At 36.3% G+C, this 24408-nt stretch overlaps 1 protein-coding gene across 3 annotated transcripts; it reads right to left on the bottom strand.

Annotated features, from left to right (window-relative positions):
• Nucleotides 1–6135: 6135 nt before the first annotated feature.
• On the bottom strand, nt 6136–23982 carry LOC139115617 (metallophosphoesterase MPPED2-like). 3 transcript variants are annotated; one of them, XM_070677881.1, is made up of 10 exons: nt 23771–23982; nt 21993–22058; nt 21039–21148; nt 19301–19394; nt 18369–18456; nt 16281–16454; nt 12835–13780; nt 11599–11714; nt 10970–11080; nt 6136–8667 (listed from the first exon to the last, which is right to left on the bottom strand). In XM_070677881.1, the coding sequence occupies exons 7-10, from the start codon at nt 12948–12950 to the stop codon at nt 8555–8557; spliced, it is 456 nt and encodes a 151-aa protein (XP_070533982.1). In that variant the 5' UTR covers nt 12951–13780; nt 16281–16454; nt 18369–18456; nt 19301–19394; nt 21039–21148; nt 21993–22058; nt 23771–23982; the 3' UTR covers nt 6136–8554. The 3 variants fall into 3 exon arrangements, with proteins under 3 accessions (XP_070533982.1, XP_070534000.1, XP_070533991.1); XM_070677899.1 differs by having other exon boundaries at nt 11599–11710; nt 23771–23978; XM_070677890.1 differs by lacking the exon at nt 21993–22058.
• Nucleotides 23983–24408: the final 426 nt, after the last annotated feature.

The following is a 24408-nucleotide window of genomic DNA, read 5'->3' as shown; positions in this document are numbered from 1 at the left end:
TGCTTAGTTTAGAACTATTGGAAGGATGGTAGATTTTTTCCAATATTCTAACTTTCATGTTTAAAACTGAATGTAGAGGATTATTAAAGTGGGTGTATAGGCAGGTAGGCAAATTGTTATTTATGCCAGACCTATGCCCACACATCCTCTTTGAAAGTTTTTCCCCGGTCTCTCCAACATATATTAAACCACACAAAGAACACTCTATGCCATAGATGATGTTTTTAGATTGGCAAGAGAGTGGTTCAAATGCCTTTGTGTGGTAAGTCTTTTTGGATAGATTACTCTGTGTCACAGTATCTGAAATAAGAATGTTGCAAGTTTTGCAGTTTCTAGTAGTACACGGTGACACAGAGCAATCACATTCTATATTTTCTTTGAGTATGTCCGATATTATAATCCGAGGGCTCCGTCCAGCTAATGGATTGTTTGCCCTAAACAAACCATCAGGGGTAGTTTTATTTTTCCGGTCTCGACCCAAACCGGTATTTACTTTATATTACTCATGACATTTGGTTGTGGAAGTACCAGGCTATTGACATGCTCGGGGACTTGCATCCACCAGCAGACATGTCCACCTGGGTGTGGCAATATGACATCAAATCGATTCCAGCAATCATTATCATTCAAGGCAAATAAATTACCAGGTCCAATAAACAGTAAAAACAAACACACAAAGAAACATAAGATCACTGACAAAATCGGTAGTACAATCTTGAACCACTATATAAGTGGTGGTACCAGGTGTCCGGAATGGGTAAGCGTACCCTGCTAGCATGCTACACCGTCAAGATTGAACTAGTGTGACAAAGTTATTGTACGGTAATTCAGCTATCTGCTAAATTACTGTTCTGAGTCAAAGTCGGGAATACTGTCTTTCATCATCTGAGTGACAGATTTGCCATATTTAGATATAAGATCTCCATATCTACCATAGAACTTCTTAAAAGATCTAACCAACCTACTTTGTGAAAATCCTTGTCTCACCAGCTTTAAGACTAATAAGCTGTGTCTCTTGAAAATCTCCATATGAATCACAAGCTCTACAGTATCTCAGTAGTTGTGAAATGTACATACCATAAGCTGGACTCGACGGAATATTACTGTCAAGTAGGGAAAGTTAATGATTTCAAAATTAAAATCATCCCTTTTATCATACAACTTGGTGTGTATTGCATTGTGTCTAATTTCAATAAATAGATCAAGATACGATGCTGAGTTCATGCTCTCCGTTGTTTCTTTAATTTCTAATTCATCTGGATATATGTGATGGAGGTAATTAGAAATTCCAGGATTGTTCAAACTGATGAGATCATCAATATATCTATAGGTATTATTAAAGGACTTTGCAACTCTTTTAGATCCTGAACTATGAAGAGTCTGCATGAACTCAGCTTCATATGAATACAAAATAAATCAGCAAGAAGTGGTGCACAGTTTGTACCCATAGGAATGCCTATAGTTTGCCTGAATGTCATACCGGCAAATGAGACATATATGTTGTCAATTAGGAAGTGTAGCATCTTAATTACTTCCGTATCAGTGTATTTGCATTTGGCATCACTGTTGTTACTAAAATAGCCTGAATTGTGTTTGATGAACAATGTAATCATACCTACGACTGCCATTCTTGTAAAAGAAGGCCTGCTTAACCAATGATGACAACCTAGTTTTAAGCTTGTTGTGTGGGATGGTGGTGTAAAGTGTAGAAAAATCAAATGTGCGGATTGAACCATACTTGCTTTTGTTGGTATCTAGAGTATGTAATAATTCTTTAGAATTTTTCAATATCCACATCTGATTAATCCCACTCGTTTCATAAACCTTGTCACAATATCATTTGTGCTGAGGCCTATCCCCCTCTGTTCCCCAACTGCTAGGTCAAAACTCGTCGTCCCCAATGCTGTTTCCTGTGTTGCAACACACAGGAACTTTAAATATTTTAAATGTTTATTAATGTTTCCAAGGAGAACAGCATGGACAGTGGACAACTATGCAGAGCGTCTTGGATGCCAAAAACACCACAAATTACACTTGAGCTAGATCTCAATTCACAACTGGGAAGAAAATGTTCCAATGAACTTCTGCTGACAAGACATGCAACGTTACAACAAGTGTGCTTTTATGAGAAAGAACCTGATAAATAATTCATGATCACATCTATTCATGCAAATATTATGTACAAACCATACAAAACAAGCACTACATTTGTTTTGTCAACATACAATAGAAATGCTACAGTCAAATGACTCCCATGCTGCTAGTTCCTGTATCTGGGATCAAAACCAGACAATAAAGAATCAACTTCACATGCTGATACATTGATTCTCTCTGGTTAGTCATCTTCACACTAAAACTTCATATGTGTTCCTGTAATAGTTTATGCAAGTCATTACTCATCAAGTTGCTTGCATGACAATGAGTCTTTTCCTGGCATGTTGTTAAAGGTAGAGGATTTGATCCCAGGGATCGAGTTTGTTCTAGTCTGTAAAAGGATTATGAAGGTGTCATAGCCTTTTGTTTTCCATTGAAATTGTAATCTGGTAAGTAAATTTCCTGGCAAGACAATCTGACATCCGCGATGCCTTTACAAGAAATTAAATGACTTCTATATAAACATGTATCTCAATGTAGACCTTTGACATCATATGTATTATATTCTACAAGTTGTAAATTTTCCAAGTTGTAAAATCTTTGGTGTACGATAACACACACTCATTTACCCAAAATACACAGTATCATTTGAGAGAACAAAGGATGAATCATGATATGTATAACCATGGATCACATAATATACTTTATTTTTTACAGTTTCTCGTAAACACTGTAAAGAAACCTTAATTTACAAGCACCCAATTTTACTATGGATATACTCCGGTAGATTGAGGTACCCTAGTTTTCAAATGTAAGCTGGGCTCATCAATCCTACAATGACATTTCAGTAACAGGCTCAATGTGCAAAAAATTTAAGTTTTAATAAAAAGTTTACAGATGTTCCATTCCATCTAGTCAGTATATTGCAGTGGCCGATTCATGCGGTTCCATTACAGTAACATGTAAGTGACTGTGATATAGTTTTTACATGCCTCGTATATTGAATGCCGCGTGTTTTATAGGATTCAATGGTAACTTGTTAATGATGTAGCAGGCCGCAGAGTCATCATTCGACTAAAAGTGAACCAAAACTATTTTCAACTTGACAAATTCGGGATTTAAAAATGATCGCAAATTTTTTGTTTTACATAGGAAACACTGTTTTTACAACATTATAAATTAAAAATTTCATAAATTGCATAACAGTGATTTAAATATATCAATGCACCACTCGATGATGAAAATCATTCTATTTTTTTCCAAAGATTTTAGAATGAAATATAAATGAGGCATATAATTGTCATATTTTAACATAAACCAAAAAACAAAAAATGTTGAGAGAAAATATGTACGACAGGCATGTAATAAAAACATTTTAGCACAAACAAGGGACTATGAACCCACGAGGCGGGGGACCATTTTCCCTCCTTACGTTGGGCAAATGGTCATGTACCCTCAAGCACATAGTCCCATGTTTTGACTAGAGTATATGAAATTTCAACTTTCATACCTGAAATCATAGCTCAAAGTTTCAGTGATCAAGGTTAAAAAATACAAACAAAATACGGTAGAAATTGAAGTGATTTGCTCTCTGAGTAATAACCCTTACAGAGACATACATACATTTGAGGAAGGTTAACAGTTATAAAAAATTGCGTCAAGACACTGAAGCTCCTCAAGTGTGAGGCCAGTTGAAGTAGTTGGTTGTTGGTAAGCAGTAATTGACTTGGAGGCATGGGGGTTGAGATACGGGATACATAAGATTTGTGTTAGATACATTTAATTGTATATACTGCATGATTTGGCGCATTAATATAAAATAAGTTGCATACATTAACACCAATCTATCCTGATGGAGTATGTGGCGGTTTATTATTAGGCCACTAGTAAAGTGAGTAAGCGCCATTTACTGCATTGGAATGCAGGAGAGCCACCGTAATTTCTCTGTCAGCACTCTAGTGAAAATTACTTCATTGTGTTTTTCAACATTTAAATTTGTAGTATACAAGTGAATTGCATTTTCACATTGATCTGCTTGACCAGAAAATTCATCAGCCTTTTGCTGAAGTAGGTTTATATCTTCTTGTGTATATTGGCCAACTCTGAGACGATTAAGTAATTCTGCAAAATGTTTACCATCTTTTTGTCTGTACAGGCGCAATAGAGAAATAAATATGCAAAAAAGATGAAAGGCTACAGTAGTATTTTGTGAAATCGAGCTCAAAGGTCATCGAAATCATGTGACATTTTGTCAAAAAAAATTGTATCCCATAGTTATCCCTATATACCAAAAATCAGACCTCTAGCTCTATTGGCTTGCCCAGAATTAGATATGTGCATAATTAATAAGGTACAGGATATGGCACCATACGGTCTCCTATCATACCAAATGTGAAGGGTGTAGCACTTGTGGTTATTGAGTTATGGCCATATATGTATATTTGGGTTCAAAGGTCAGCCAGGTCACATAATATTTTGTCAAAAAAAATTGTATCTCATAGTTATCCCTATATACCGAAAATCAGACTTCCAGCTCTATTGACTGGCCCAAAATTAGATACATGCATAATTAATGAGGTACAGGATGCGTCATCATTAGGTGTCCCATCATACCAAATATGAAGAGTGTAGCCCTTGTGATTACTGAGTTATGAAGAAATATCTATATTTGAGGTCAAAGGTAATTGAGGTCACGTGACATTTTGTCAAAAAAATTGTATCCCATAGTTATCCCTATATACCAAAAATCAGACCTCCAGCTCTATTGGCTTGCACAAAATTAGATATGTCAATAATTAATGAGGTACAGGTTGTGGCGTCATAGGGTTTCCCATCATACAAAATATGAAGGATGTAGCCCTTGTGGTTACTGAGTTATGGACATATATGTATATTTGGGGTCAAAGGTCATCAAAGTCACGTGATATTTTGTCAAAAAAATTGTATCCCATAGTTATCCCTACATACCAAAAATCAGGACTATAGCTCTATTATTAAGCCCAGAATTAGGTATGTGCATAATTAACACAGGAAGTTTCTGGTCATGTGAAATTTTGTCGAAAAACTTTGCTCCCATAGTTTTCTCTAAGTACCATAAACACACTGAAGTTGATAGCCAGTTAGAGTGAAATCTGATCAAGCTGCAAAAGTTATTAGTCAAGGTATTGTGTATCAGCGATTTTTCGACATTAACAGCTGGGCTTTATGTGGTCTTGTTTACATCTTTAATCAGCTACACCTCTCAGTTACACATCACACCAGGGCCACTCCACTGTACCCAGACAGAGAAACATAAACAAATCACTACACTTTGCGATGTCATGTATCTTTCTTTTTATTCATGATGAACAAATGAGCTTGAAAGTTCAGGAAGGTTTTGAAATTTTCGCTTGTCCAGTCTCAGTGAATCTACATATTAAACAATTTTGGGAATTCCTGACAATGGGACACTATGATAAGTTATCTGTTGCTTACAACGGTCTAATCATTGCAATCCTAGTTCTTACAGATGAATCGAATCATGAAATACTGTAAGGGAACATTCTCATCACAGTATACCCAAAAAAACAGAACGAAAGAGAAAATAGTACTAGAGCTGTTACAACTTTAAAATACCTTAAAGCTAAAAATAGAAATAATAGTGAAAAATTTGTCTAAATGGTATAAATGAAATGAGCTACAAGTAATAGAACACATCATAATCATGTTTGCAAGTGTTTCAGTGAAAAGGATGCCTCGTAACAAACAGTCTTTTTTCACGTTTATTAGAATCGTTATGTTGAAAAGGTTCTTGCAGTGCACCATTGAGTCCAATCAGGAACTCCACGAGTACATTTACAAATGTATTTTGAACATGTAAGTTTATATGATGCTGGTCTAGCCGGTCAATTCCCAAGCTACCTGAACTTTCACGCTCACTTGTTCATCACAAATAAAAATGAAAGATACATGACATTGCAAAGTGTGGTGATTTGTTTATGTTTCTCTGTCTGACATTCATGGAGTGGCCTGGTGTGTTGTGTAACTGAGAGCATGAGCTGATTAAAGATGTAAACAAGACCACATCAAGCCCTGCTGTGTTAATGTTGTAAAAATCGCAGATACACATCTACGGAAGCTAGTTGGCCAAATCTTGACAGAAGGAAGTCTTGACAGAAGGAAGTAAAAGTTGACGCCGCCATTTCTAGTTTTCAATTCTAATAGCTCCTCAGTATATAAAACTGAGGAGCTAAAAATTGAGAATCATTCTTTGTAGATACAAATAAATGGTAATAAAACAAATAAATTTGATATTTTGACTCTTATATCATTGATTCTTTGTGATAAGACTACTGCAAGGAATATGACCAGGTCACAATTTGGATTGTAATTGTTAATATTATTTCACATGTGTCCAAACCAATTCTCCATTATGATAACAATTTACACTATATGTATTAAAAGAGCCTCTTCATTCATGAAAAAACTTACAACATTATGGGATGGTATTGTTCCTTTTATCACTTCAAGGGCAGAAGGTTGTCAGTTTAGCATGTGAGTAAGTCTCAAACTTGTATGATGTGATGAAGACTTGAAATGTTTTATTTTTCCAAGATTTATATCAACTCAAGTGTACTGAGAAGTGTTCTCCCACACTAGTTATACTTAGTTTTGATCATACATAAGTACCATAACATTTGCACACGGGATACTTCCATTTCCCTTAGCATTTTGCTACTCCAATACAGAGTATGAATCATTGATTTTTTGGGGTAAAATAAATCTTTGTAAACAGAAAAAAATGCACAAATAGCATGGTAGCTACTGTAGACTTATAGGTAGTATGGGAGCCATACACAAGACAGCGAAACATAAAATACACACTACCCTATAAATTAAACGCAAACAACAAAGATATGAACATTGTGTGGAGTTGCTTTCTAATTCCATTTATTTCAGAAACACAGTGTTTGACCTAGCTGTTATTCATCATCTGAAGTTGTATCCCCTTTGTTCAGTAAGACTTTGTAAGACTTTGGTCAAAATCCCAAACAGTATACTTATAATTAAGCCTATAGCCCACTAAAATGAAGACATAGCAGATTATAATAAATTACATGTACAATGAAACCCTGGTATTATCATGCAGATTTACAAATGACCACAAAAAACATGGTCTCAGAAACAATATGCGAGAAAACTGAGTTTCATATATGTTTGACAGTCAAAACACAATATATTATGCAAGATTGCGACCCGCAGCCCCCAAAATGTCACATCCGTCCAGTGAGAGTAACTTGACAGCAAGTTTTGACTTAAGTAATATCAAAATTACTCTGCTTACTGTGAACTAGAGCTGATAATCTGTCTCTTGCAACAGAGACTTAGTTTGTGTATGATAACAGAGAAAGGTCACTTTACATGTGAACAATTTGCTTTTGCTCGTCTGGTATTTTAACCTGATGTGAAACTATTTGTATATTTGCTTCCAGTCGTTGACTGGATAAAACTTTCAAGACATTTGCCCTGCTATTAGTTTATGGAATGAAAGTTGGTATATCAGTGCTGCAGTATACAAATACTTGTGTGAGGCTTACATCTCTAACATATCTGGGAGTCAGATGACGATCAACATGAATTCTGTGCATTCTCATCACCCTAGTTCTTTTGGTGAAGTAGAATGTGCCTTGGTGACACATATTTGGATGCTGAAATTTTCCAACACTTTGCTGATCTACAACTTGTGGTGGCTTATTTTTAAAGCTCTTGATGTAAGAACAATTTTCAACAGTTTTGTTTATTTTGAAAATCAAAAATTTTATTTTCCCCATAAGTTAACTAAGGGAAAGCTGCCATTTTGAATTTTAAAAATATCAGTAAATGTTGGGTAATTTATTTCTCTAGTACCTAACTTGCATGGTCACCCCAGATTTTTATTCTTGGTTTAGTAACAGAATGGTTGAGTTTGAGCCAAAGTTTTCAGTCTTTCACGTTCGAGGGCTATACTACTTTAAACTTAAACCACTACATTTTGTAAAAGTTAACATCTCATAATTCTATCATGTCCATTCTGTCACAGTTCATTTAGCTATTAATAGATAAAACTGCATGGATATGTAAATATTAGACATAAAATGACAAATGTTTGCAGCTTTACATTAAGTTAAAGTTACCATTACATACATACATATGACATTTCTATATGGGGCTTAAACTGGTAGATTATAAAATATTATGTAAATGATCAGTGTACACGAAATACACTAAATCTATATTGATTGCTAACTTTCCAAAGTCTAGTCCAGACAAACTTACAAACCAAAACCTATTCAACAATAGTAGATATGATTGCTACCTGGGTATGGTTGCAGCAGTACCAGATATGTATGGTACTTTGGGTTTGTAAACATATCTCTGTAGGAAAGACTTTCTATTATTGAAATACCGGTACTGTGGACTTGGTGTCAAAGCTGCGATGAGTTCAGGATGGATTTGGTAAATCAAATATGACTGGTTTGTTGATGGGTCTGTATCTGAGGGTGCATGTTGAGGCGTTGATATAAGTTGTGTAGCCATCGGATGTCACTCCGTAACCTGTCCAACAAAATATATGGAAAAGGGTTATTACACCTGGTCCAAACTATTGATGGTGCAAATGAAGTGGTCTGATTGGTCTAGACTTGAAAATAACCATGCTATATTTGTGATATAGCATGGTTGTAACACACATGAGCTCTCAGCTGGAGAAAAATTCCTATTTTGACCTTCCATGCCAGAATTGAAATATACTGTTATGATATGACAGCAATAAACCACCTCAGCAACAGATATACCACTCAGTTTTGACCAATGTGCTTCATATATATGCACTCGCTTTTGATAGTGATTATTATATTATGAACTGGTTAAAATCTTGTGGTATACCGTACTGTCACTTGGTGTGAACTATTGCTGAAACATACCGTGTATGTATGTCAAATGACAATTGGTTTGAAAGTAGTGGAGAAAAGTTTCCATGATTTTAATAAATACTGATAATTTAAGCTTTATTGCATCACGCAAAACTTTAAACTGTCAGAAACTGACGAAACACAAACTTTTGCAGACTTCTCATGGAAAGAAATGGAAATTTTCCAGTTGTTATTCTGGCAGACAAAACTTTGAAATGAATTCCATAAAGAAAATTTCAAAGAAGTGATTCTGACAAACACAAAAGTTTGTATGGATGGTCCTCCAAAGATGTTTTCATTGTAAAACTTTTGAAAGAGTGTGAGCTTACTAGCACGTTAATTTTACATGTATGCCAAATGTTTTATAGATGACTTAAATCAGCATATTTGGTCTTTGTTCATAGTCTATGGTATGACAAGCTCTGCTGCCATGTGGTGAATATCTTTCTGTGATGGCCTTATAATACTCCAAAGAAGTAATACTAAAACAAACTTCTTTCAACAAATATATAAATTCACAAATGAACCATTCCTTGTATGTCTGATGTGGCACTGAATAACTTTTATCTGCAACATTTACATGGCTAACCCCTCACAGCTGAACCTGCCAACAGAAATTTCAGGATCAAGGAGATTTAAAAGGTGTACTAGAAAACTCACCCATTACAAGAGAGTAAACAGCAATTTGACACGTCAAATAAATAATTCTATTTTACATGATGTTATGACAATTATTACATATGTACCATAGTTTACTTGCATCAAGGCACTCGTGTACTACGGCAGTGCAATATAAAAACGTTAGGTCATTTCTTTATGTTCATGAGTATTTACCAATTTCAACCTGAAACTACTTTTGTTTATAAACACAAAAATTGTGTACAAGATTTCATTTCACTTTGATTCGGTGCTAGTTATCGTAAAATGGATGACATCACCGATAAAACCTACGACACAGAAAATTGCATTTACTTATTGCAGTGTGAGGATGATTTTTATTATCTGGAAGGGCACTTTGTTGTCAGTGAAGCAAAAACATTGACGACAGGCGATATCAGTGCAGCTACAGTTACATGTGGTTTGATACATGGTGGGCACAGTGGCCATGCATGGCATGGCTGCCACCGTGTATCAAACCATACATAGAGACGTTTTTGCCAGTAGATTTCTCACCGATTATTCCCTGTTATCAATCTTTTAAGAATATTTAGAACGTCATTTTTTTCATTCAGTTTACTCTGTGTTTGTGTGTCCTACGCGCTACTGATAACCAGTGAGCGCTTATGTGCTGTGATGGAGACTGAAATAAGATTGTTCGACAAGTTACGTTTGCTGTATCTCACTCTTGAAGTTCCTGTAAAAATCTTTAAGGTTTTATTTGCATCGATCATTTAGAATAATTTCAAGCTCAAAATGTGCAAAGTTCTCTTCATTTGACAATCTATGGCTTGTGTAAAGTTGTGACATATGTGTAAGTGATTGCGAGCAGAATTCAAGCTCTACGACGTTCCTCTGAGGTCATCCTTGATAAACAAGTAAACGATAGTTAATCCAATCAAAATACAGGGTGTGGCGGCATTGACCAATGAAAAGTGAAAGCTGATTCAATGCCTCATTACAGCGATGTCAATGTTATATAACTTCGCAGAGTTGAGCTGAAGCTTATGAAATCACGTTAAAGGATTTGACAGACAAGTAGCGTGCACGACTAAACATTGATTCTCTCGATGCATGATGCAAATAAAAGATAGAACATATGTAATAATCACAGATTTCCATGACCTGTGAGTGGAAGTGCGCTGAAGTAGCTGTACGGTATTTGCACTGTCGCTGTGGTGTATTCAGCTGTCCTTTCACTTGTAACTGCTGCAGCACTCATGCACGGCACACTTGCACTCACAGGTCATGGGGCTCTGTCATATAATCCAACATAAGTACATTCATACCTTTATGTATGTGTCCAAAGATATGATATTTTGGTTTCACTCGTTTCTGAATTGTATTCAGTAATTCCATACAGCCAGCTCTCTGCTCTGACATGGTTTTATCTCCATGGCCTTCAGAAAATAATATTGAGAACAGAATGTAAATAATCCACTAACATCTAAGAATGTACTAGTATATAGTATTTCTAAGCATAGATAGAAGGAATTACACTTTTTTGCGTGTGTGTCAATAATTGCTACATAAATACCTGTCTTTGCATGGGTACAAATTGGACATTCTCTGAGGACACAAATAGAATATGAACTTGTTTTCCCCCAAAATATAATGACAGTATTACAGGTATCAAAAGTTCACTGCGATTGGTGCTTTAAACAATAGGTTCACCCTAATGTCTGACCTAGCTTGGCTTGATGCATGGCTCCCACATGATCGAAAGTGAAATAACTGTTGCTCATATAACGTTTGATACAGATGTCAGGTACATTCATTGAAAAAACAAAACGTGTTTCAGAAATACAGTACCATAGTTTATGAAAATAGACGCTTTGAAGCAATGCATGGCGCATATGCAGCAGACTTTTGAAATGTTTGCATTTTTACAAAATGAACACAAACACACATTACTTACCAATGGGAGGTCCGTCTGTAATTAAAATATCAATTCCTTCAGGAATTTTGTTCCATACGTCCAGCGTTGATTGACCCCTTTGAAGGTTAAAACTCAAATCAAAAAATTCTGGCTGCCTTGATGGTAAAAATGTTAGAAAAAGGTAGACAAACTATAAACATCAAACATCCAGTTGGAATATGCATTACTAGGAATCAATACTGTAATAAGTACATGTATCTTTGTTACTGAACTATTGTAACATGTGATGACATTTACTGCTGGTGACAGAAGTTTGGACTAACTTTATTACACTGCCATTTACAAACGTATGTATAGTTGCATGTGGTGGTTTGAGTCCTTGACACACAATTAGCAAACAGAGGTACTAGCAAAGTCATACTTACTCTACATGTACACAACAACGGGGAAACATTTTTTGGTATGTCGTTAGAAGTGTTTAATGTTTTCCTTGTGACAAAAGACATAATGTGTAAATGCAGATCTATCTAGAGCCATAGTCGATAATTGCTTTTTACCGCTTGATGATCAGATGTGTAACATGGTTTTTACAGATCTGATCAGGTTTTTACAGATCTGATCATTACGTAGTGAAAAGCATTTACCAACTACGGCTCTCAAGAGATTTGCATTTACGCATTATTATGTCTTTTGTCTCAAGGGAAATATAACACACTACCATACTGAATAATATTTTTTCCTTCATTATGTACATGGTACAGTAAATATTACTTTGCCATAATCACCCTAGACTATGGATTTGCTAACTGAACAAACAATTGTCAGGTAGGGAGTATATGTACCGGGGTAGGTGTATCTTGCATAGTACACTTTGTTTGCATTTCAGAAATTCAAGTAAAGTTGTATCTTCACACTTGAAGTCATTCATGATCTCTTCCAGGCTGTCTGTTGTAGTATGTGTACTCTAAATGCACTCACTGTTACAGTTTTCAGACACTCCTAATATCATATAGCCATTGGTCATATGCTTTCTCTCTGGCACTATTACTTTTTAGTGCTTCCTCAAGGTTTTACTCTCAAATTGTCATCCATCACTGCTGTAGTATAATAATTAACTAGTCATAATTGAAGCAAAATGTTTCTTAAAACAAATGCATATTTGTAAATGATTATAAAACAGTTACTGTATTACTTTGATATCACTACATATTTTTGGAATGCCAAAAGAATAGTGAGCATTTGGTTTCACTGTTCATTCAAGACTTACATTTGTACCATGGTGAACCATAGATTCTGAATCCCAGAACATTGGTTTCTGAGTCTTCCAAGTAAGTACAGTTGGTAAGTTTCAAATACATATCTTTCAGTTCACTTTCATCATATCTCTGCATGCACTGCCAAGATTTGATTGTAATGGGGTCAAAGGACAATTCATGATTACCAGCTATGACAATCTTGTGTTTTTATGGTAGTGTGCCTGGGAACACAAAGGTCATAAATGACAGAAAACTTCAGGTGAAGTGGAGAGTTTTTTATTTTGTTTGCGAAAATCTCTAGATAACCACCTTTGACAAAGTGCCATGACAACTGATTTGGATTTGCATGGAAAAGAAAGAGACAGACAAGCCAACACCTATATGAGTTTATTTTAATGCATTCTCTGGGACGTTGTAAAATATAAATCAAAGCCAGTTAGGTTAGGACTGAGCTTAATTGGGGGGAGGGGGGGGGGGGGGGGGGTGGTGGTTGAGGCAAAATTAGTTATTGATGGGTTATGGTGTCAGACTAAGTTGGTTTTGGTTGTAGTTGGTTTACAAGGATATTGTTTTTTGCATACCAACAGTTGCTATTTGACATCCTAATTATACACAATGTCTATGGCATGAACTCAAGAAAGTGATGGATTATTGCATGTTTGCTAATTGACCTTTGACATTGAAACATGTTGAGTAAACACTACTAAAAGACAATATGAATTCATAGTTTGGAGATGACATTGCTACAGTGAAATCAAAACACTCAAACCTAGATTGTAGCCATAATCCCTTTACATGCATTGAAGGGAACTTCAATAACTAACCTAGCCTTCTCAACTTCTTTTGTCAACCACTGTTGAGTGAAATCTCCTGCGTGTATTATACGGTAACATCTCCATCTGGTAAAGGATCCATTTTATGGGTCTGTGAATGTGTGTCTGACACACAGACAAATCTTGTATGACCTAATGGTGTGAATAAGACAGAACAGTGATGCATGATACTGTAAGAACATGACCAAGAGGAAACAAACAAACAAACATACATTCATATGTATGTGCAAACATATGGTATCACACGTACACATATTCATACATACATGGACATTCAGTACATACGTCATACAGCATTACAAATATACAAAATAGTACACATGGACATAGAAGACTTTGCTTACAGGCTGCAAAAATTAAGTGAGAAACTTAAATCTGTGTAAATGTCCTTAATTTCTTATTAAAATAAAAAATTCCAGAATTGGTAAATTTTAGCTGATAGTTGATTGTTTTTGCCAGCTGTCTGATATTTTCTACATCCCTGGGTACATACATACTTTCAACAGACATGGACAGTATATACACACAGTGTCACATAAACACATGCAGTATTACATACATGTACATATATTCATACAATACCAGTACACTGGGACAGACAAAAGACAGACAATGGATGTCAATTGCTACCATATTACACAAAGGTATGGCAAATTGTAGCGAAACCCCTGAAGCCATTTTAAAGTAAGTATATTTTTCATCTATTCTTGGTCCCTTTCCTGTCATGTATTTCCTCAAAGTGTACATTACGGTAACCATATCAATATGGCTGGAAAACAAGATGTTCTCTCCAAAGCGGAACATCAGTTAACCTTTGACTGTGTAATGATCTCATGAAATTTGAGACAAATATTTGCATGTTCATATATAGAATGCGACAAATGGATTAACTTCTGGCTGTCGTTATTCATTCCAATACTCAACTTTAGCATATTTTTGCAGTCATGTACATTTTGTAATTAATGAATTCATGAAGAAAACACGAAAATCTTTTTTGGTGTGGAAAATTGGACTTTTGAGATTGGTTAAAAGGCATCCAGATACATGAAATGATGAAGGTGTACTTGGTAGTATATTCAGCACATTTGTAATGGTAATTGCCAAGTAATTGTGGTAATTGTGTCAGGTTTGGAAAAACTGATTGCCAAGTTTTAGTCAAGAGTACATGAGCACCAGAACTATTGGAAATTTAGAACCGCAAATTTCACCTCATGGGAATGAAGGTGAACGATAGGATAATGAGGCACAAGTATACCATGATGTCCACATTTTTAAGGTTGCATCGAGAGCCGTACATGGTAACACATTGTCTAGTTTTATTTTTATTAGACGTTATGAGCATGTAAATCTGGCATAACTTATAATGTTTCCTATGGAAAATACTTATGAATAAAAATCTGGAAGTTGTGTTATTTTAATAATGAATGTGTTGTTTGATTGCGAAATGTGAGGTTTGCATTGAAAAAGTTAGTGATGAGGCCCTGAACTCAAATGATTTACCCCTCCCCTTGTGTTTGATTGACACTTCCTACTTGAATCCATATTTAGTCATATTATAATGAGGTTATAAACATTGCGCTAAGGTATTTATTTGTGGATATAAGACCTCTGGGGTGAAATTTACCATATCTAAGTGAAATAATCACCTCGCTTTGCTTGGTGATAATTTTCACCCTAGGGATCTCATATCAGCAACCAAAAACCCTTTCTTGCTGTTTATAACCTGTATTCTGCTTGCTAGCACAGGTTGTATGTGTACTACTATCTAGCTGTCATCTGTCATCTGGCAGAGTTTCAGGGCCATGGCAGACCACGTCACACTTGCCTGATATACAATGACAGCAAATAATTTGAATGAAATGTTGTTGCATAGTTGAGTCAATCTGCATTAAATAAGTTGTTCATTTGAGACACAATTTTGTGAGTAGAGTTGTGAAGTTGTATCTCTGTACATGTTCTATGACTGAGTGTTTGCTAGTTTGTGGAGATTGCAGCAGTGTAGAAGAAGCAGGAAATTACTTATGTTTGATACAATTTTATTCATAGTCATCAATCATTTGGGAGGGGCAAAAATACAGAAGTGTTCATCCTTCCTGCATTCTATTAGCCTTCATCTGCAACAATTCCTAAACAGTGGAATAGTACCAGCACGTTTCAACTCAGACATACGGATAGTGGAAAATCAACGTCTGTCAAAAGCGTGGGCTGCAGAACGGTAATGCAACACACAGTAGCTACGCCACCTATTGCGGTACAGTTAATGCTCTCATAATTGGACAGTCGTTGAAATCCAGGGGAAGGAATTCTAATGCAGGCATTGCTGCCACTAAGCCATTTAACTTCTATGTCACAGCATGTAAAAGAAAATGACAGTGATGCACAAAGGAAAGAAAAATTACTTGGTAAAGGTGTCCTTGAAAACAGTTTGTCCTGGACAGATTTTCTGATTGGGGAAGACAGGAGGATTCTTTTTTTTTAAATCTGAATCACAGACAGAATATTGTTAATTTAAAATCTGACATACTGTATACTGAAATCAAGAAGAAAATCCACATTTAATGGGCATGATTGGGTGATTACAATTTTACAAGACTAGTGTATTCTACTGCCATAATAATTTAACTAATCATACCTGGCATAGCTAACACGTTGTCTGAATTGCACCGATCCACATCATATCTAAGTGAAAACAATCTAACAGGTTCCTCTCCTGGAGGCAATGGTCTGTGTACGTGTCCTAGAAGAGATGTTGTTTCTTCTGATGCATATCCCATGGCAAGTTCATTTACTGCATTGATTAAATCATCTACAAATAAATCAAAACAAGTTTTTAGTTGAGTGTTCATCCACTCCCTATATGCTAACACAGGTTGTATAGCAATATGTACATATCTAGCTGTCATCTGGCAGAATGACAGCTGACTGACTGCCTGATATACAATGACAGCGAATAATATGAATAAAATGTCATGTTCTTGAATAGATAAGTCAATCTACAGCATGTTGAAACATCAAATATTCCGCTTCCTAATACAGGTTGTATGTGTACATATCTAGCCGTTATCTGTCATCTGTCCGACTGAAAGGCCATGGCAGATGATGCAGTGTTTTATCTAGAGAGGGGGACGGGGGGATTCCCCCTCTGGTGACATGTTGGCACCCCCTAGTAATTTGTCAAGGGGGGACCAGGCCCCCATGAAATGGTGCCATTCACACCTTAGAGATACAAGCAGAACACATGAACTGGTGAAATCCCCCCTAAATTTTCTGGTAAAGGGGGAAAATCCCCCCTGTTAACACCATCCTGGATGAAACACTGATGATGTCATCCTTGTCTGATATACAATGACAGCAAATAATATGAATGAAATGTACATGTAATGTTGTGGCATGGTTGAGTCAATCTGCATTAAATAAATTGCTCATTTGACCCCCAGTTTCTGTCACTTGAGTTGTCAGGTTGTGATTCTGTTTGTCTTCTATGACTGAGCGTTTAAAAGTTCGCTGTCATTGCAGAAATGTAGCCGGAGCATGAGATTGTTTGATACAATTTTATTCATAGTCATCAATCATTTTAGGAGGGGCAAAAGTGGTCATCCATCGTGCATTTTATCACTTCTGGCAAAGTAAAGTTTCCTTGTGGATTATTTGTATTTAATACAGTTGTTGACAGAAAATATTCATGAACAATGCATGCTAAATAGTTGTTATAAATGAAAGCATGGTGCATTAGACACCCCCTTTAAAAATGAAATGAGCCATTGGAGGATTGCTAGATTGAGTCTCTTAATCGCCTGTAAACAGGAAGACTCAGCATTTGACTCGTTGTGTATCTGTACGTATGAGTGTTGGCGAGATATTTTCATTTTGTATATGTAAAAGAAATCACAAGAAACAAATGTATGATGCACAGTAAAGGTATTAGGAAAATACCACAAAGTATGCACTTGGACAGAGCATTGTGGTTTGCCCTCAGCTTTACATTGGGTGATACACTATATGCTGATGTCCTTGTGTATACTTTGTGGTATTTTCCTAATAATCTCATAATATAACCATAACCAGTAAATTGATATTGTAAGACTAAAGGTATCAGCATATTACTGTATGTATGTAAAACACCTACATACATACAGTACTTAATTCATCACTGCAAAGATTACGCACCCCTTGGCCTCATACCAGACATTTACCATGAAAACCAAATGGAAGTGTGTTAGAGAAATACAATGACCTGACACTGACATTTAAACATGTCAAAATGATTTAGAGTACAAAAAAAATCAATTTGATATGCTACTGTAACTTTGATTTATGCAAGAAAACTAAAATGCATGGGTGTCTGGTAACCAACCTACCTCAGATATTTTTTGTTCGCTTTTTCTGAAACCACATTTGTTTTTATTTTATGCCTCAATAATAAGAAACCAATCACACCAGTGCACAAACCTTTGAGTCCATTGAGAAATTTCTGAACTTTTTGGCCCAGTAGCCATGCACTGGTATTCGTAATAGGTAAATTGTCTTGTATTAATGAAAGCTTTCCTGAGTGAGTGGGTGTCAGTTTGGACACAGCTTATACCCTTCGTATCTCTCAAACATCTGTCCCTCCAAGTCCTCTCTCTTTCAACACTCTATCTTACCCTCACTAGAACATTTCCCTCAAGTAACCCCTCTTGCACTGCCCCCTAATTCTCCCCATCCTCAACATTCAACTTACCTGTTTACTGATAAGTTCAAGTCTACTTTCTTGAATATTTTCAACTCAGATCTTTTCATGCTGTGCAAGCAACACCACACCACCACATCTGTGTGGAACTTTGAGAAAATTAGTACAATTGGAGAGTATTTGGTCTTTCCTTGACTTGTCAACACTCACATGATGCATATTAGCTTGTTATAAAAACATCATTACATCAATGTTCTCAACAGCCTTGAAAATTAGATGGATGGATAATTTGCATAACAATATCAATATAATTTGAATGTTTTCATGAAAATACATTCTTTGTTTGATTATTAACATATGAATAGATTGTTCAAAAACAGAGAGATGGCAAACCAATCATCACAATCAGTGTGCCCTCTAAGGGAAGGTGAAAAACATTTTTGAGTCGAATTGAAGAAAACTTGATTTGCTGTGCGTTACAGCATTCATGAAAATGTGCAAAAAGTCAGCAGTTGGAAGTATAGCGCCCTCTATGGTTGTATGTCTTTCTCGATTCTTGGTACTCTGGTGTGAGTCAATGAGAAGACAATGAAAACAACAGAGGCTGTCTCCTTCCCCATCGATCGATCGGCAAGAGAAGTTAACTATCGGCACGTAGTATCACTGCGGAGACTTACAGAAATGACATATTCAGATATTTTTTTGCCCCAAAACTACAGGGAAACATGTTATCTTTGTAGATTATGAATCTGCTTAGCATTTCTAATCATTGGCAAGCTTTTTACAGCTGTGTCAGTGAGACGTAAGATTACTTTTAATTTAAATGCACCAGGTTGGTTTTCCCTGTGTCATGATGCCATCATCCTTTTGTGGTTAAATCTGAAATATTACTTGTCGCTAGGTTACATTTTAAAGAGTAAGTCAATTTGAACAATACATAAAAGACATGGACGAAGATATTTCTAAGAAGTGATTGAACTTACATATCACTGTCCAAGAAGTTTTCTTTTTCATTGATACATCAACAGATATCTTTGTTTCTTTCTTGTACGCTTCAATACACTGAGGTAGTACACTCTGTAGAGAGAAAACAGAGACCAATTGGTTAGTTATGCAGGAGTGTAAGTACTTGATAAACCTTCCTTGAGAATGTTTCTCGCTCATTTTCTATCAGTAAATCCCCATTTAATTTTGAAATGTTTGATGGAAATGAAAGTCGTATTTGATTGTATCACAAACAAATTGATGTCCATGATGACCTAAAAGAGTAATCCGTGTACCAAGTTTGAAAGAAATTGCTCCAGACATCTCTGAGAAATGTGCGTACGTGGACAGATGGACGGACTGATGCAGGCATGCAGGACACATACACAGATGTACGGATATGACAGTTTGCAATTTGTTCTTTTTTCATGTGCTCATAGAAAATTTATATGAAAAAGTTACATCGTTTTAACAAAAAGCATAAGCCTTGGCTATGAATCTACTCCTCAATAAAGGCTATTTCAAAATAGAATTAGAAACATTTTTTACACATTTTACACATCAATGAACCCATTTAATGTCACTGAAAACCAACTTTACAGAATTTACGACACTCACATGTTATTGTTACATGTATGTAAAATTTGTACATAAAAATATTCCTCTGCAGCCTCTTTTAAAAACAAACATTTCCATTCTTAACTTAAAGGCACATGAGCTGCAAGTTTTGAAATTATATTCATGATTTTATATTTGGATTAAACTTATTTCATAGAAATGTTCTCACTCAGAGATGTTTACTCAAGTATAATTAATTGCTGAGTGGGACTGCATTGGGTGGTTTCTGTAAGACAAATAATAAACGGGTGCCGCACCCAAATATGGCCGCCACCATACAACTTTATGATAAAAAGCGTAAATGCTGCATGTTCACATTTTAATCTTTGTAAATACAACATGGTGCAACCCACTGAAAGGGCGGCAAAGGGTTTCACTCCACTTTGACAAAATATTCTCCTTTTTTCACATAACATGGCAAGATTTGATGGCGGGAAACTTAAAATTTCTTGCCTATTCTGCCACAAGCAAACTTTGTTGAGGCATAGTTATCATTCAATTTGCAGATTGCAATGAATATCTGAGGAAATCGGAGGTACCTAGAGGTTGAACAAAGTTGCAGCTCATGGGCCTTTAAGGATGTACGAACGGTAAAATTAATAGTAATGTCATTTCTCTAATTTTTCGATTTTTGAATTCTCCTTTGTAAGTATTATCAAAATGTGTGATAAAATATAGGGGTCACTGTGCTCGTTTGTGAGATACATGATCATGAATTTTGCCATTTATGAGAAAAAATGCTGAGTCAGCATTTTTCACCATTGCATTTTTTATGGACAAAATAATTCAATGCTGTTTATCTCATTTTATTTGATCACTATTATTTCTTTCTCTAAACTGAGCTTTGTGCAAATTTTCATGAAAATGACAATAGTAGGAATTGATTTTCCAGCAAATTTCAATGTAATCCTATGGGAAGTGACAAATTCCACGCGCGCGTACTGCATGTACATTCTTAAAAGTATTAGATTTGACATAGCTACACTGGTTATAATGCTATACATGTATATGTATTCTGTGTGGGAGAGATGATGTTTGGTTTTACAGAGTGTGTCAAGGCACATGTAGTGTGTGAAAGTCAATGAAGTGTACATGGGGTGTCCAGCTTTGTTTTCTTACATTTTTTTTCTGTAGCTCTAGGTTTTTCTCTTCTTCTCGTAATATTCCATGATCTTCAAACGTTGTTGCTGGACCAGGCGACCTTTCTCTATATTGAACTCTTCCTCTGCCTAGAAGAGCAGCAAATAGTAATTAACATAAACCTTGTTACATGTACCTGTCTGAACATATTGTAGCAATGTTTTGATGGTTCTTGTACACATTTGATTAAGCAACATATCAAAATACCGGTATCTTGACCTTTGATTAAAATTGCATTTTTGCTGCAAAATTATTCAAACATTCATGTTTCTCACATATCTAAATCAGAAACTATATTTTGTATTTCAAATGTCAGTAAATATTGGGTAATTTGTGTTTCTTGTGAGAAAATTTGCATGGTAACCCCCCGGATATTATTCTTGCTTTCAAAAGAGAAATGAGAATTTTGAAAGTTTGAACAAAAGTTTACATCTTCATTTCTGAGATGTGAACTTCCTGAATCAGCAATAGTGGGATCAAATTATGATTCGATTTTCCAGAATAATCACATTTTAGAAACTCCTGCTACAGCAAAATTTGGTAAACTCCTATACGATTAAAACAAAATAGGGTAAGAGGTTTTAAATAGGGTTAGCCTGGTTACTGGAAGCAGACCGTGACGCTATTTTGATTTGGCAAAATTGATCATTGATCCTATTACTAGTATATTAGCCTAACTGTCACACAGATCTTCAAGTTAACAGCTTCTTGATTGCAGTTCAGTTGGACTCAAATTTTTAAGTTTACTTCTGAGACTCCTTGGTTACAATTTTGATAATGCCATCAAAACTGATGTATTGCAGCCACATAACCAATCTTATGCATTACATAGACTGTTAGTAGTCAGTAATATATGAATGCGGACATGAATACTTCCAACAGTCTCAAAAACCAAGCATGGCATTTCACATGTGTACATAGAAATGAACATACCTTTGCGTCAATTTCTTCGGCCTTTTCATTGGCTTTCTGGTCAATGAAGGCCATCATATGTTTGATCTGAAACACAACATTTCAAATGGGTTAATTTTGGTGCTGCAAATGGTCGGAAGTAACGCGATGTTGGTAGTAAAAAGTGTAACACACTTTTGCTTGGTACGGAACACCCGCATGTTTGCCGGCCGGTAGCTCTGCATGGCAGGGCTGTGTGTTACCGACGTTATACAGCCTCCCACCATAGCCCTGCAGACTGCTATAGGCAAAACCGCTGGTAGCTCCTCGGAAATACGGCGCACAGGGAGGCCGTAAAACGTCGGTAACACACAGCCATGCCATTCAGAGCTAGCAGTCTGCAGGGCTGTGGTGGGAGGCCGTATAACGCCGGTATTACACTAGGGTGACCGGACGAGAGGCCCTCCTATTCCCTACAATGGGGCTGACACAAGTTTTCTGAGAGTGAATGCTCGAAATCGAAGGCATAAAGGGGGACCCAGGTAGTTACGAATTGTACAAATTCACCTTAGTATGCAACAGTTGTGCACATTTATGTCTATGAACAAGGTAATGATGTGAAAATCTTGAAGTTTATGAACACATTTTGTCAACAAACGTCAGACGGGATGCCATCTTGGAAGTCGTCTACTCGCACGCGAATGGTCACTATGAGAGATCGCGGTGAACGGAAACACTTGCATTTCACAGTTAATGTTGTGAAGACTGGGAAGTCAAAATGAGTGCAAAAATTTCCTAAAAAGGTCTTTTTTTCTTCTGAGAAACTGCTGACGAAATTTTTACTTTGAAACGGCTATGACTTTTGGCATCATTTTCCAGGAGGGAAGGAATGGCCATGCGGGCAAATTGTACCTTAGATATTTTTCTACTTGTTTTGTGCCCTAAAATAGCTCAGTTATGCAAAGTAGCGCCCACGGTTTTTCCAAAGCAGGAAGTAAAGTTCGCAATAATTCCGTACTTGAACAACGTGCTTTTTCACCGGTGCGCACCTGTCTCTGACCAGAAACAATGGCTTGTATTGTATCCATGATACTGTAAACACAAAGGTCAGCGTGAGGACAATCTTCCATTTTCTTTCACTGGGACTCATCAACCCATACAATATTCTCACAGAAATAATTTGGAAACTATCAATGCACCTTTCACCAGACTCATTATTGTACAGTTAGTCATCTTTGAGCCATTTTAACAATATTTGATCCGATTTTTGGTCATATTGTCTCATTATTCTCATTACAATATTCTCAGGGAAAATTTGGAAACTTTGATTTTCCAGAGGCTGCCAAATTGTGATCATGCTAATTAGCCAAATTATTTTTTCACATTCGGACTTTGTACCAACACTTTCAACAGGTGCCATCAAGATTTTGGCAACAAATTTCAGTTTTAAAAATCGGCTGGGTCACTCTATAACACACAGCCCTGCCATGTCAGAGCTAGCCGGCCGGTTCCTGGGTGCATGTGCTCTACAAAAAACGTCGCGATTAATTCCGTAGAGCTTTTCTAACTTGATATGAATCGCTTGGGATACTTCTAGGTTTTTTCTCAGATCCTCGAGGGTTTTGTTTTGAAGAAATGTCTGTTCGTTATGTTTTCCATATCACAATTATTGCAATGATCGCCTCAGGTTCCCGTCACCTGGACCGTGCGTGGAGGTACCACTGGTACCAGAAAATGCCCGACGAACACCATAAAAATGTTATCAATGCTCTCTCAGTGGCACAGTGTGGAATTTTAGACTACCTGGATCCACAACATACCTGTTTCTGCACATCTGCGTCACTCAAAGCCATTTTGATGTCGTACGTTTGATAATCACGGCAAAAAGATCAAGCATTGTATCAACCAGGTTGCCCTCAACCGATATCAAGGTCACCCATGGCAGATGATCACATGACCATGTGAGTATGGTTGAGTGTACTTGATAGAAGGGGTGTACGTTGTTCTGTATGTGGCTTTAAGACAAATAATACATTTTTCATGAAAGAAATGTGAACCGAGCACGGTAAATTTACATAAAATACTTTGTTTGACTTGAAGAATTCATATTTCATACATTGTTTGACAAAAACTTGAGGCATATCATGTTATTAGTACACTTATATTCCCACGCCGCAACCCTTATTCAGTCACCCACTGTATATGGTCACCTGATCAAAGTCACCCATGACCTGCATGCTAGTAGCACGCTTCAGATTAAGAATCTGTTTGCAATCATTGTATTTTGTTCACTACGTGCAAAAGGGCTTTCGATAATTGTTTCACTATTTTTGTCAATTAAATGTCGACTACAGTTTCTTGTTCTATTCCAGAAAATATGTTTTTATGGCATGGTTTGTGTGCTACCTCCATTGCGTGAGATACACATCGTTGAATTGTCAACTCAGCCTATAAACTG

Source organism: Ptychodera flava, chromosome 2, assembly GCF_041260155.1.
Source record: "Ptychodera flava strain L36383 chromosome 2, AS_Pfla_20210202, whole genome shotgun sequence".
NCBI classification, from domain to species: Eukaryota; Metazoa; Hemichordata; class Enteropneusta; family Ptychoderidae; genus Ptychodera; species Ptychodera flava.
The sequence above is the reverse complement of the archived record's forward strand: the minus strand, read 5'-3'. Positions and strand labels throughout refer to the sequence as shown.

Bases quoted from the DNA above. Each gene is read 5' to 3' on its own strand.
- LOC139115617 (XM_070677881.1), bottom strand. From the start codon at position 12,950: ATGCAGAGATATGATGAAAGTGAACTGAAAGATATGTATTTGAAACTT. The intron at 11,081-11,598 runs GTAAGTAATGTG...TATTTTCTGAAG, and splicing joins TACAGACGGACCTCCCATTG to GCCATGGAGATAAAACCATG. The intron at 8,668-10,969 runs GTATGAATGTAC...TTTGTTGGACAG, and splicing joins CTTTGGACACATACATAAAG to GTTACGGAGTGACATCCGAT.